At 32.5% G+C, this 13,691-nt stretch overlaps 1 protein-coding gene across 9 annotated transcripts in view; it reads left to right on the forward strand.

The window, feature by feature from the left end:
• The window catches only part of LOC107663164 (uncharacterized protein C15orf52-like), a 34,703-nt gene that overhangs the window by 9,751 nt on the left and 11,261 nt on the right, over positions 1 to 13,691 (forward strand). For 8 of the 9 annotated variants that reach the window (XM_016453326.1, XM_016453334.1, XM_016453329.1 and 5 more), the window contains 2 exons: positions 4,797 to 4,937; positions 6,289 to 6,429. In XM_016453326.1, the coding sequence (XP_016308812.1) occupies positions 4,797 to 4,937; positions 6,289 to 6,429 (282 nt within the window). The remainder of the gene's footprint in view (positions 1 to 4,796; positions 4,938 to 6,288; positions 6,430 to 13,691) is intronic. The other variant, XM_016453327.1, reaches the window with a different exon arrangement.

Here is a 13,691-nt window from a genome sequence, read left to right on the forward strand (position 1 = left end):
TCAAAAAGCATTTCTAATTAATATATAATGGAAGTCATACAATTTAACAGCAATTTATTAAAACTTTTTTTTTCAGTCCCTAATAAATCAGTTTTTTTTCCAAATTCTGGTTTTTAGCCATAAATATTAGTATTGTGATTTTAACAGTTGTTATATAAAATTATTATATTATTTTTCTTTATATTTTAGTTAATTGAAAATTATATTTCTTTATTTTTTATTATTATATTATTTTTTTTATTTTACAGTAATGCTCAAAATGCTATATCTTTATTTTTAGTCCCTGGTTGGTGCTTAATAAAGCTAGTGATGTTTTTTATTTTTATACTTACAGTGTAGTACTTTCATTAAATGCACCTACATTTACACTTTCTCTAAAGATATTTTCTCTAAAGTAACAGTCAGTACAGGAATTTATATTTTCCTGACTTTATCTTTGCAACATCAACATGTTATTGAACTGAACTGAATAAGCATAGAACAGAATTGAGCTGAATAATGTCTTCATTTACAGAAGACATGATTGTCTTCTGTAGAGCTGCTTTATAATTGAATTCATTTCATAATCATTGATGAATTTTGCCACATGGACACTGTGACGAGAGGGGCGGGGGCGGGGCCTCGAGTCCCATGGAGGAGCTCCGGAAGGATAAAAGGAGGAGTTATGACAGTGTTGGACGAGAGAGGACCAGGCCTGGACTTTATTTTGTGTTTTGGTTCTGTTTGTGCGCGACAGTCGTCCGCGAGGGGCTGTCGCACTATTTTGTGTTTATTTTATTATTAAAGTTTTCTTTGAACGTTCGCCGGTTCCCGCCTCCTTCTTCCCGTGACTACGAACTGTGTTCCAGACACTCTTATTGAACTGATTTGAATCAACATTGAACTGAATTGAGCTGAAGAAAGACACTATTGTCTGTTGTAGAGCTGCTTTACAGCTGAAATAAAATGTTGTTTATAATTGGTGAATTTTGGAACTTTAGTACTAGGGTTGGGTATCGTTTGAATTTGATCGATTCTGATTCCGGTTCCGCTTATCGATTCCGATTCTTATCGATTCCTAATTCCGATTCCAATAAGATAAAAAAAAACCCATTCAACAAATTTGACGTCAAATATTTAGATGTCAAACATATTTATTCTGTTTTATGTCTATGGTTTTATCAAAAAAATACCACAGAAAAAAAACAACTAGACTAATATAAATTTACATTAACATTAAATTGTTAAAGACAAGTAAACAAATTAATTAGCAATAGCATAAATAAATAAAACTGAACAAATGTCAGGTACAGAAATTGAAATCAAAAGTTTAAAAACATTGTATAGTTTTCTTTTCATAAATAAAATATGGATTAATCCTCATTAAATTTACGAAAGATGTTCAGTCAGTTAATGATTTTCTTTTGTTCTTTGATTAACATTAATGATAGGCAGCACGTTTATTAGACGGCACACACCGATCTAAAAATTCTGTTACACATGCGTTTTCTTTCTCATCTGTTTACGTTCACTTAAGACAAAAAAACGGCTGTGTTTATGATGATATACCGACGTATTTCGTGCATACTGGTCGATAAATGTGAAAGAGAAGTCAGTTCTGGCCCGGAACAACCTTTGTGGAAATGCACGGAACAGTTCGAGAACGGACACAGGTCGGGAACCTGCATCGGGACCACTGTTCTCTGTGCTCGCGCTTCAGATGTGTGCGCTGCACGCAAACAGTGTGCAAGTTCTTTCCCTTCCTGCACTTAAATAGTTTAAAATCACATTAAAATGCGAACGCGCGAATCATTAAGCGGAATCGAAATGAACACGTCGTATCGAATACCCGATTATTGGACATTTGGAACCGGTTCTAAAATGGAACCGGTTCTCGATACCCAACCCTATAATTAGTACTGTTATTTTCCTGTTTATTGCTGCTTTGAAACAAATTATGTTGTACAAAGTCAACATTTATTTATTTACTGAAATAAATGTGATTTGATGTCAGGGGACCACAAGACTGAAAACAATTTAGTATATATAATTTAATAAATAATTTAATTATTTTAATTCACCCCCTCAGCAACTGGTTTTATTTATTTATTTATTTAAGAACCAAGATTCCCACCATCTTCAAAAACCTGCATTTATTTTGAAAATGTGATTTTTAGACTTATGAGATTTATTAATTTACATGACTTTTCCATCTCAATGGCCATTTTTATAAAGCATATACTTTTTTCTATTTATGCCAAGCTCTAAAGCATTGTATCATGTAGAAATTGTAATAATAGTTAATAGTTTTAAAAATCCTTATCTTTAATCCTTATCCAATAAATCGCAAACAAATAGAAAAGTCATGGGGCCTTTAAATGTTTTTGTGGACCGGTATTATAGTTAACTAAAACTAGAACCATAAAAAAGTCCCAACCTGAAATAAAATAAAATAAAATATTAAATATAAAAAAAATAAACCTTTTAATTTCAGCTAGCAACATTTCTCATTTTAATTTAGTTTAACTTTATGTACTAAAATTAAAATGGTAACACCTGTAAAAAAAAAAAAACTAAATTACTAAAACTTGATCTAAAATTTTAAAGCAGAAAATATAAAAAGAAAACTAATTTAAAACTGTAATAGTATATTATCTATATATATTATATCTTTATTTGACCCTCTAACTCTAGCACTCTCTATTCTAATTCTGTTCTTAAAAAAAAACTTGTCCCTTTTAGACTTGCACTCTATTAATGTGCTGCTTGTTTTCTTTATGTAAAAAAAAACTAACACTAGCTTTCTAATCTTTTTGTATTCTATCTGTTTTCTTTTCATTTATTATACAATTAACAAAAGCAAAAAAGACCTCTAACACTAGCTTGCTCTATTCTTTTTCTATTCTATTTGTTTTCTTTTTATTTATTATATTATTTAAAAAACCCTTGCTACGTGTGCTGCATTAAGCTAACTGAGACTTGTTATAGCACTTGTGTATCATTGCTCTTTTGTTGATTTTGATTGCTTCCATCGTCCTCATCTGTAAGTCGCTTTGGATAAACAAGTAAACAAATTAATTAGCAATAGCATAAATAAATAAAACTGAACAAATGTCAGGTACAGAAATTGAAATCAAAAGTTTAAAAACATTGTATAGTTTTCTTTTCATAAATAAAATATGGATTAATCCTCATTAAATTTACGAAAGATGTTCAGTCAGTTAATGATTTTCTTTTGTTCTTTGATTAACATTAATGATAGGCAGCACGTTTATTAGACGGCACACACCGATCTAAAAATTCTGTTACACATGCGTTTTCTTTCTCATCTGTTTACGTTCACTTAAGACAAAAAAACGGCTGTGTTTATGATGATATACCGACGTATTTCGTGCATACTGGTCGATAAATGTGAAAGAGAAGTCAGTTCTGGCCCGGAACAACCTTTGTGGAAATGCACGGAACAGTTCGAGAACGGACTCGGGTCGGGAACCTGGAACCACTGTTCTCTGTGCTCGCGCTTCAGACGTGTGCGCAAGTTATTTCCCTTCCTGCACTTAAATAGTTTAAAATCACATTAAAATGCGAACGCAGGAATCGTTAAGCGGAATCGAAATGCACATGTCTTCTCGAATACCCGATTATTGGAAATTTGGAACCGGTTCTAAAATGGAACCGGTTCTCGATACCCAACCCTATAATTAGTACTGTTATTTTCCTGTTTATTGCTGCTTTGAAACAAATTATGTTGTACAAAGTCAACATTTATTTATTTACTGAAATAAATGTGATTTGATGTCAGGGGACCACAAGACTGAAAACAATTTAGTATATATAATTTAATAAATAATTTAATTATTTTAATTCACCCCCTCAGCAACTGGTTTTATTTATTTATTTATTTAAGAACCAAGATTCCCACCATCTTCAAAAACCTGCATTTATTTTGAAAATGTGATTTTTAGACTTATGAGATTTATTAATTTACATGACTTTTCCATCTCAATGGCCATTTTTATAAAGCATATACTTTTTTCTATTTATGCCAAGCTCTAAAGCATTGTATCATGTAGAAATTGTAATAATAGTTAATAGTTTTAAAAATCCTTATCTTTAATCCTTATCCAATAAATCGCAAACAAATAGAAAAGTCATGGGGCCTTTAAATGTTTTTGTGGACCGGTATTATAGTTAACTAAAACTAGAACCATAAAAAAGTCCCAACCTGAAATAAAATAAAATAAAATATTAAATATAAAAAAAATAAACCTTTTAATTTCAGCTAGCAACATTTCTCATTTTAATTTAGTTTAACTTTATGTACTAAAATTAAAATGGTAACACCTGTAAAAAAAAAAAAACTAAATTACTAAAACTTGATCTAAAATTTTAAAGCAGAAAATATAAAAAGAAAACTAATTTAAAACTGTAATAGTATATTATCTATATATATTATATCTTTATTTGACCCTCTAACTCTAGCACTCTCTATTCTAATTCTGTTCTTAAAAAAAAACTTGTCCCTTTTAGACTTGCACTCTATTAATGTGCTGCTTGTTTTCTTTATGTAAAAAAAAACTAACACTAGCTTTCTAATCTTTTTGTATTCTATCTGTTTTCTTTTCATTTATTATACAATTAACGATACTAAATGGGGGACCTTTGAGTCAAAAAGGTTGAGAGCCACTGAAGTAGTGCTGTCCTGAACTAGTTGAGCTGCAGGAACCTGAAGTAAACTAAATGTAGAGAAAATCAATGATAGTTGTGCATATGAATAATAGAAGAGAGTTTTGATGTGATGTGTTTGTTGTGTTCAGGATCAGCGTGTGGTGGCCAAGCGCTCGGGGCCCGGAGGACTGAGAGACGGAGAGCAGGAGAAGGATCCGGGATCGGGCGTCTTCAGCATCGGGAGAGGAAAGAGACGGCAGCTGCTCGTCACAACGTCAGCAAACATCAAGGTGAGACTGAATCAACCTTCCTCTTGTTCTCTGACTGCATTTTGTCCTGTGAGCTCTTTAAAGTCGACTGAACAAAAGCCATTAGGCACTAGATGTTAGACTCCTTTCAAATCTTCTGTAGAATCTTAGATGTGGGGTTTTTATTTAATAAACTGCTCGTTTTGGGAAAGTCCCATTTTATCTCTTTGATGACTTTGATTACCTTTAATGATGTCATGCAATCTGTTCATACTTCGAACTAGGGCTGAGCAATTAATCTAAATAAAACCTAAATAGTGACATTCTTCCCAAACATGAGAAGCACTTATAAACTAGCTGTTGTCAACAAAAGAGAAGCTTTAAAGGCTCTTTTTGCTTTTCTGCCTAAATAAAAGCTTAATGATTTAACATAAAAAAAAATAAAAAATTATTATTACAGCCATAAATATTAGTATTGTTATTTTACAGTTGTACTGTAAAATACAATTATTTTTACATCATTTTTCTTAAATAGTATTTTTACAGTTGAAATCAGCATTATTTTAGTATCAGTATATTTTTTTCAATTTTAATTAATATTTTGAATTAGTTTTTATTTTTGTTACTTTTATTTTTCTGTTTTTGTTTTCATTTCATTTTTAATAATTTTGTTGTGTTTTTGTCATTTATATTTATTTATTTATTTATTTTAATCTGTCTGTAAAGTTTTTATTAATTTTATTTCATTTTTAGTTTTATTTATTTAGAAAAATGTAATTTTGTCTGAAATGAAATATTTAAATATTTTTATATTTTATTTTATTTCTGTTAAAGTTCATTTTAATTTTATTTGTTTCTATAAAAAATCCTTACTTAAAACAAAACTAAAATCAAATATTAAATGTAACTAAAATAAGATATAAAAAAAAAAACGTATTTTATTTGAACTAGATGCCAAGGCAACATTTCCCATTTTAGTTTAGTTTAACTTGATCTACAAAATAAAAAAAAAAGAAAAGAAAGATACTGCAAAAAAAAACAAAAAAAAAAAACTATATAGACATAATATATAATGTGAACAATTACTATAGTAATTATTTCTTATTTTGTTTAAAATTAAGTAATAATAATAATCATAAAATTAATAACCATTATTATTATAGGTATTATAGAAATACAATCACACAATTTTTGTCCAAATTTGTGCAGCCTTACAAGCAAGCACAGAAAACGAATCACATTTTAAGTCGCAATCGTAATTTCATCACTGTTTTTAAACTACATCATGTAGCCCAACTTTGAATGTTGTCGTCAGCAACTTAATGTCAGCCACAACTCAAGTTAAAGCATGCATTTCAGTGCTGTTAGAGAGTGTTTTATCATGTTGTTTGAGGGGAAGAGGGTGTTCGGTGAAAGAAAGGACAGAAACCGGCCCGTGAGTCCAGCGAGGTTGAAGTCCTGTGCTGAGGAAGAGCTGGAGTCCAACAACACACGAGGAAAACAGCGACCTCAGTCTGCAAAGAGAGTCACGGAGGTGAGCAGATGTGCTTGTGATGTCCTGTCTGATGTGTGTTTAGCAGCATGTGTCTGGGACGCCCTCTTCATTTTGTTCTCAAGCCTTGCTGCTGTAAATAGATTGAGACGGAGCTGATCATAAGAGCCGGGCTCTTGGCAGGTGTTTGTGTGTCTATTCTGCTGTTCTGGTGGATTCCACACATCACCAGCATTTACGCTGTTTCTCTTTTGTTTGTGTTTGTGTATTTTACCTCTGCCTGCTTTACACTACCGTTCAAAAGTTTGGGGTTGACAAGATTTAAAAAAAAAAAAGTCTCTTCTGCTCACCAAGGCTGCATTTATTCGATCAAAAATACAGTAAAAATTCTGAAATATTATTACAATTTCAAATAGCTGTTTTCTATGTGAATATATGTTAAAATGTAATTTATTTATATAATTTTCAGCATCATTACTCCAGGCTTCAGTGTCACATGATTCTTCAGAAATCATTCTAATAATTCTAACTGAAACATTTCAGTTGTGCTGCCGAATATTTTTGTGGAAACAGTGATACATTTTATTTTTCAGGATTCTCTGATGAATAGAAAGTTCAAAGAACAGCATTTATTTGAAATAGAAATCGTTTGTAACATTATAAATGTCTTTGGATGTCATTTTGGATGAATTTTTAATGCATCCCTTGATGGATTCAAAAATGTATTCATTTATTTATTTTAAAAAAAGCATTTTCCTTACTTAAAGTAAAGTTAAAATAAAATAAGACTTAAAAAAATATATATATATTATTATTTTTTTTTTTTAGCATTATAAATGTCTTTACTTTCGATTTTAATCAATTTAATGTGTCCTTGCTGAATAAGTGCTAATTTCCTTTAAAAAAAAACTCTTCTGTAAAATATTAAATACTATAAAGACATAATAAGTGTTAATTTCCTTAAAAAAACATCGTAATGATGCTGTAATTTATTTATATAATTTTCAGCATCATTACTCCAGGCTTCAGTGTCACATGATTCTTCAGAAATCATTCTAATAATTCTAACTGAAACATTTCAGTTGTGCTGCCGAATATTTTTGTGGAAACAGTGATACATTTTATTTTTCAGGATTCTCTGATGAATAGAAAGTTCAAAGAACAGCATTTATTTGAAATAGAAATCGTTTGTAACATTATAAATGTCTTTGGATGTCATTTTGGATGAATTTTTAATGCATCCCTTGATGGATTCAAAAATGTATTCATTTATTTATTTTAAAAAAAGCATTTTCCTTACTTAAAGTAAAGTTAAAATAAAATAAGACTTAAAAAAATATATATATATTATTATTTTTTTTTTTTAGCATTATAAATGTCTTTACTTTCGATTTTAATCAATTTAATGTGTCCTTGCTGAATAAGTGCTAATTTCCTTTAAAAAAAAACTCTTCTGTAAAATATTAAATACTATAAAGACATAATAAGTGTTAATTTCCTTAAAAAAACATCATCCTTACTAGAAATAAAACTAAAATTAATCTTTAACTAAAATAAAATGTTAAAAAAAACATTTTATTTAAAGGCTAAAACTGTAATAAAAATATTAAAAACTGTCACGGTGCGTGTGGAGAGATGAAGCGAGGACTCAAGTGCAGGATGAATGGTTCTTTCTTTTAATAATAAAATGAAACAAAAACAAACTAAAACAACCCCGAGGGGGAAAAAAAGACAGGCAGGCTAGGAACTGCACTACATGCAGACATAACACACACAATGAAAAACGACGGATCAGCACAGGATTACAGACACCAGGAGAATAAATGGGAAACCAAACGAGGAGGCTAACGAGGGAGACACAGGTGGAGCAACTAAAACAATAATGAGGTAACAAGATGGGCGGGGCAAGACAATAGAAAGGAGAAAGCACATGGCAACAAACAAACACAACACAAGCCATGTGCTCACAGAACACAGTGTCATCTGGTGGCCATCCTGGGCACAACCGCTGAAGACTGTGACAGAACCCCTCCCCTAAGGAGCGGATTCCAGACGCTCAACCAAAAGAAATCCCGGAAGGAGGAGGAACGGAGGTGGATCAGGGGGAGGGATGGTGGGCCAGGCCCGTGTAGTGGAAGAGGGCCTGGAGAAAGAGGTAAACCAGGGTGCCAGGGCGCGACCGGCAGGGCAGGAGGCCAGGGCGGGGCCGGCAGCTTGGCAGGCAGCAAGAGCGGAGCCTGCCTCAAGGAGGGAGCCGGCAGGGCATGGAGCTTGAGCTTGGGAGGAGCCGGCAGGGCATCAGGCTCTAGGAAGGCCTCCCGGCCTTGAAGGATGGAAGAAGACTTCTTCCTCCTCCTCCTCCTCCTCCTCCTCTGTTTCCGAGAGAGTAGCACTGCAGCTTCGTCTGCCACCTCCGGGGGCACTGCCACCTCGGGGAAACAGCGAGCGGGCACCGCCGCCTCGGGGGAACCGTGAGCGGGCGCCGCCGCCCCGGGGGAAACGTGAGCGGGCGCCGCCGCTTCAGGAGCCTTGCGAGCTGACCACGCCGCTCGCACCGACATCAGCGGGGATTCCTGCACGCTGCGTATCAGCCCGGGACGCTCCGGGAACGGGCGTGAGGTACTGGGTGCGGCAGACTAGGCCTCTGACGCCCCGTGGATTGCCGCCACGCCGCTCGCACCGACATCGGTTGAGCCGCGTTCGAAGCTGTTGTAAATTACTCTACAAAGTAACATACACCTTTGTTTACGTTTGTGTGTTGCTTGAGGAGAGAGCACATGGCAACAAACAAACACAACACAAGCCATGTGCTCACAGAACACAGTGTCATCTGGTGGCCATCCTGGGCACAACCGCTGAAGACTGTGACAGAACCCCTCCCCTAAGGAGCGGATTCCAGACGCTCAACCAAAAGAAATCCCGGAAGGAGGAGGAACGGAGGTGGATCAGGGGGAGGGATGGTGGGCCAGGCCCGTGCCACAACTGTTTCTGAGGAACTACGTTGTTTGGTGGAAGAATACAGTTTTTATTTATATCTTTACACTTTATTTGCTCTGTTTTATTCTGTGAAACCTTTCTACGTATATGGAATAACCATTTTATAAAAGCAATAAGCCCCGTGAAGCCACACAATGAATTTATAACGGCTAAAGGGGTTTTAGTCACTCCGCTTCGCGTCGTACCTAACAACGCCCCTTAGCTGTTATAAATTCGCGGAGTGACTAAAACCCTTTAGCTGTTATAAATTCACTGTAAACCACGGCTTCTTGGGGCTTATTGCTTTATTAAAATATCCCCAAACTATTAAATTCTAGTGTAAGAAAGCCGACCCCAGAAGCAGTTAGTAGAGCTGTAGTTTAGCGTCATGTCTGTGAGATTGTCACTGATCTGTGGGAATGTCAGGCAGTGGACAGATGTGATGTTGGGTTGTCTGGGAGGCAGCTGCTTCTGTCCTCTGAAGTCTGAAAGAGCCGGATAATGCAGCCCATTGTGTGCTCGAGCCGAGGCTCTTTATCATCAGAGCTTTTGTCTGATCCAGCACACAGACTCTTACACTGACTGAATGTGAATGTGGATTCTCAGCAGCAGCGGCGCCTTCAAATATATGAGCTCACTTAGTTTAAATCAGATGTGAGCCAGAACCAGAGTTATTCTAGTATTATTTTTATGCTATTATAGTGTATGTATTAACATTTTTAATTAGATTTAGTTTTTATGGTTTCAGTTTTAGTGATTTTATTTTCTTCTTTTTTTATATTTCTCATTTATTTTTATTACAGTTTTAGTCATTTTAGAACTTCAAAGTAAGCTTATTGTAATTCAGTTAGTTGCCAAGGCAGCATTTCTAGCTTTCACTTAGTTTTAATAGTTTTAGTTAACAATAACAACACTGGCCATAACACATGTGTTGCTATGTTGTTGCTAGGACAGTCTTTTAAAATATTTTTATTTGGCTTTAATGTATTCTCATTTTAGTTTTAGTAATTTTAGTACTTCAACTTAAACTTATTTTATTTCAATTAGTTGCCAACAGCATTTCTAATTTTGTACTGATTCAATTTTTTGTTTTTATTCTTTTTTTTTTTTTATATTTCTATATTATATTATATTTAGCTATTAATTTATATTTAATTTCAGTTTTAGTAATTTTAGTACTTCAGCTTCGAATTATTTTCAATTTCTATTTTTCATGTAACTATTTTAAGTGTAAGTTTTAAATATATTTATATTTTAGTTTCCTTGAATTTTATTTCAATTTAAAAAAGTGATTTAAGTTTTAGTAATTGTATTATAATTTTTTGTTTGTTTTATATTTCTGTTTAGCATTAATTTATATTTAATTTTAGTACCTCAACTTAAACTTATTTTCTAATTTTCATGTAAATATTTTAAGTGTATTTTAAGTGTGTTTTTAATCTAATATTTATATTTTATGTTCCTTCAGCTTTATTTCAATAATAACAATAACAACAATAACAACACTGGCCATCTGGGTGGTTGCTAGGTGCTTTAAAACCCATATAAATTCCATAATGTGATGTTTTCAGAGTGAATCAGGATATTTAATGAGAAAAAAGTAGGACCAAGCTTAATTTTTGCATGTTTTTAATATGACAGGTGGTTGATACATAAGTCAGTTCTGACTTCATGTAGATTTCAGAAATCAGTTCATGCTATATTTTGAACCAAAGGACTATTTTAATAAGCATTTCCTGTCATATTTCTCTTGTATTTCCTGGTTTGTCATCACAGCAGATGTTCTCGCAGCTGACAGACAGATTTTAATCATGTGAGTGCGAGTCGTGCTCTCTCTCTCTCTCTCTCTCTCTCTCTCCGGGTTCATTGTATCTAATTAACATTTGGCCGCTCGTTCTTCTGAATAGGTTTGTTATGTGGCTGATGGGAGCGCAGAGGCGATGTGCCAGGATGAGCGACTCTGTGTGCTCTCGTTTTGTCACAGTCTCTTTAGGACTGCGTTTATCAACTGGTTTTGCTTCAAGATACAGATTTTCAGGAGCCAAAATAGTACTTTGAAAGAAGAGAAAGAACCTTAAAAACCAACATTGAAATGGCATTAGCATTAACTGCACAGACTCAGTGCTGACACTTTACATTATTAATATAAATTAACCTTTCTTAATGTATAAATAAATAAATGCTGTAGTATTTTTCATTGTTAATTCATGTTAAAATAGATAACTATAGTTAACAAATAAAACGCTATTGTAAAGTGTTACTATATTAATATTGTAATTATAAAAATACTGTAATAAGTATTTTATATACTTTTGTTTTTTGTCACTGCAGGTGATTTTCTATTGAATTAATCTGGATTTTCTCTTGCCTTGTGTGGTTTTATTATGTTATGTTTTTATTTAATCACACCGGGGTTATTTTAATATCATTGAAACGATACTGTATACTGTAATACTGTACTGTAGTTTTGGTTATTTAATATTTTGAATTAGTTTTTGTTTTTATATTTTGCTTTAATTTCAAGGTTTTAGTAATCTTGTAATTTTTGGTGATTTTTTTTTTTTTTTTTTTTTTTTTTTCCTTTTCTTTTCCTTTTTTTTTTCCAAGCCCACTCTAGGTTGAGAATTAAAGGTAGGGATTAAACGGTTAACAGTTTGATGATAAATTCCTGACAGTTAGTATTTGCATTTCATATTTTAAATACTGTATCATTAAAACCATATTTGTTTACTGCAATTTGAAAAAAAACTCATGGTAAATACTGTCCAGCATTTAGCAAAATTAGCAACACTTTTCACTTTTTTTTTGGTTGGATAATGTTAGTAGCTTTAATAAGCCCTCTAAACTTGAACAAAAGTTAGGTCTAAAAAATAAAACAGCTAATTTGACCTAAGGCAAAAAGGTCAATCTCAAAGATCACTGAATACTAATGTATTTTTTCATATAATAATGTAGTGAAGACTATACCAATTATTTGTTTCATTTTGCTTTTTTTTTTTTTTTTTATTATTCCTTTTCATTTCACTTTTATTTGACTGATTTAACAGGTTCATTTATGCTGAAGTACTGTAGAGCTTGATTGCATGCACAGACTTTAACATCAACATCAAGTGTTTTCTCCTCCCTTTAAAAGTTATTTTCACTATTTATATATTTAGTCTATTTATTTTACTATCCTAACATCAGTATTCACAGTTATATGGTTAGTTGCAATTTATTCTTTGCATTATTGCATTATTGCATTATTGAACTTTAAAGCTTCAGATGCACATGCTGCAGGGTGTTAAACATTGTTCTCTCTAAGAGGATCTCATCTTGATGAAGTTTTCTAGCAGCTCTGATCATAACTTCAATAAAGCAAGTGCACTACTTACGTTTATTCACATGAGGGCAGTGTGTCTCTTCCAGTGTACAAAAATGCTCAATGCAGAGTGACTGTTATGTCCAAAATATTAGCCTTTTTACTGAAATAAATAGACAGCACATTACACCAATTCACCTGCCATGTAGAAATGTTAATGTTTTATGCCTTCATTTGATTGCTAGAAAAATGTCAATACACAACACAGAATTTCTGGGGGGAATAATCATAGGGCCCTATTATAGGACTCTAATAAATTAAAGTGTTTTTATAGATTCGGTTAATTACACCTACTGTTTGATTATTACAATTTAATTAAAGTATTAAAATGGAATACAGAAAAAATTAAAATGGAAAACAATTTGGTAAAAATAAAATTAAATTTGTAAAATAAACGAATAATAACAATAAATAATTTCATAGGTCTCTAAAAATGTAATTTCTGTTAAACTTTTAATAAATTGTTCTTAAATTAATTTATAAGTTATGTGATTTTAATTAAGTAAACATGCCTTTTGATCATTAACATTTAATTTTAACCATTAAAACTGAGTCCAGAAAAATTAAAATGGAGAGAGAAAATTAAAGCTGAAAAATTGAATTAAAAAAAAAAAACAATTCATAGGGACCTCCATATATGTGACCATGGACCACAAAACCAGTCATAAGGGTCAGTTTTTCAAAATTGAATAAAAAGCTGAATAAATAAGCTTTCCATTGATGTATGGTTTGTTAGGATAGGACAATATTTGGCTGAGATACAACTATTTGAAAATCTGGAATCTGAGTGTGCAAAAAAATCTAAATATTGAGAAAATCATCTTTAAAGTTGTCCAAATGAAGTTCTTAGCAATGCATATTACTAATCAAAAATTAAGCTAATTAAGATAATCAAAATATCTTCATGGAACATGATCTTTACTTAATATCCTAATGATTTTTGGCATAAAAGAAAAATCGATAATTT

Source organism: Sinocyclocheilus anshuiensis, unplaced genomic scaffold (genome assembly GCF_001515605.1).
Source record: "Sinocyclocheilus anshuiensis isolate Anshui unplaced genomic scaffold, SAMN03320099.WGS_v1.1 scaffold767, whole genome shotgun sequence".
NCBI lineage: Eukaryota > Metazoa > Chordata > Actinopteri > Cypriniformes > Cyprinidae > Sinocyclocheilus > Sinocyclocheilus anshuiensis.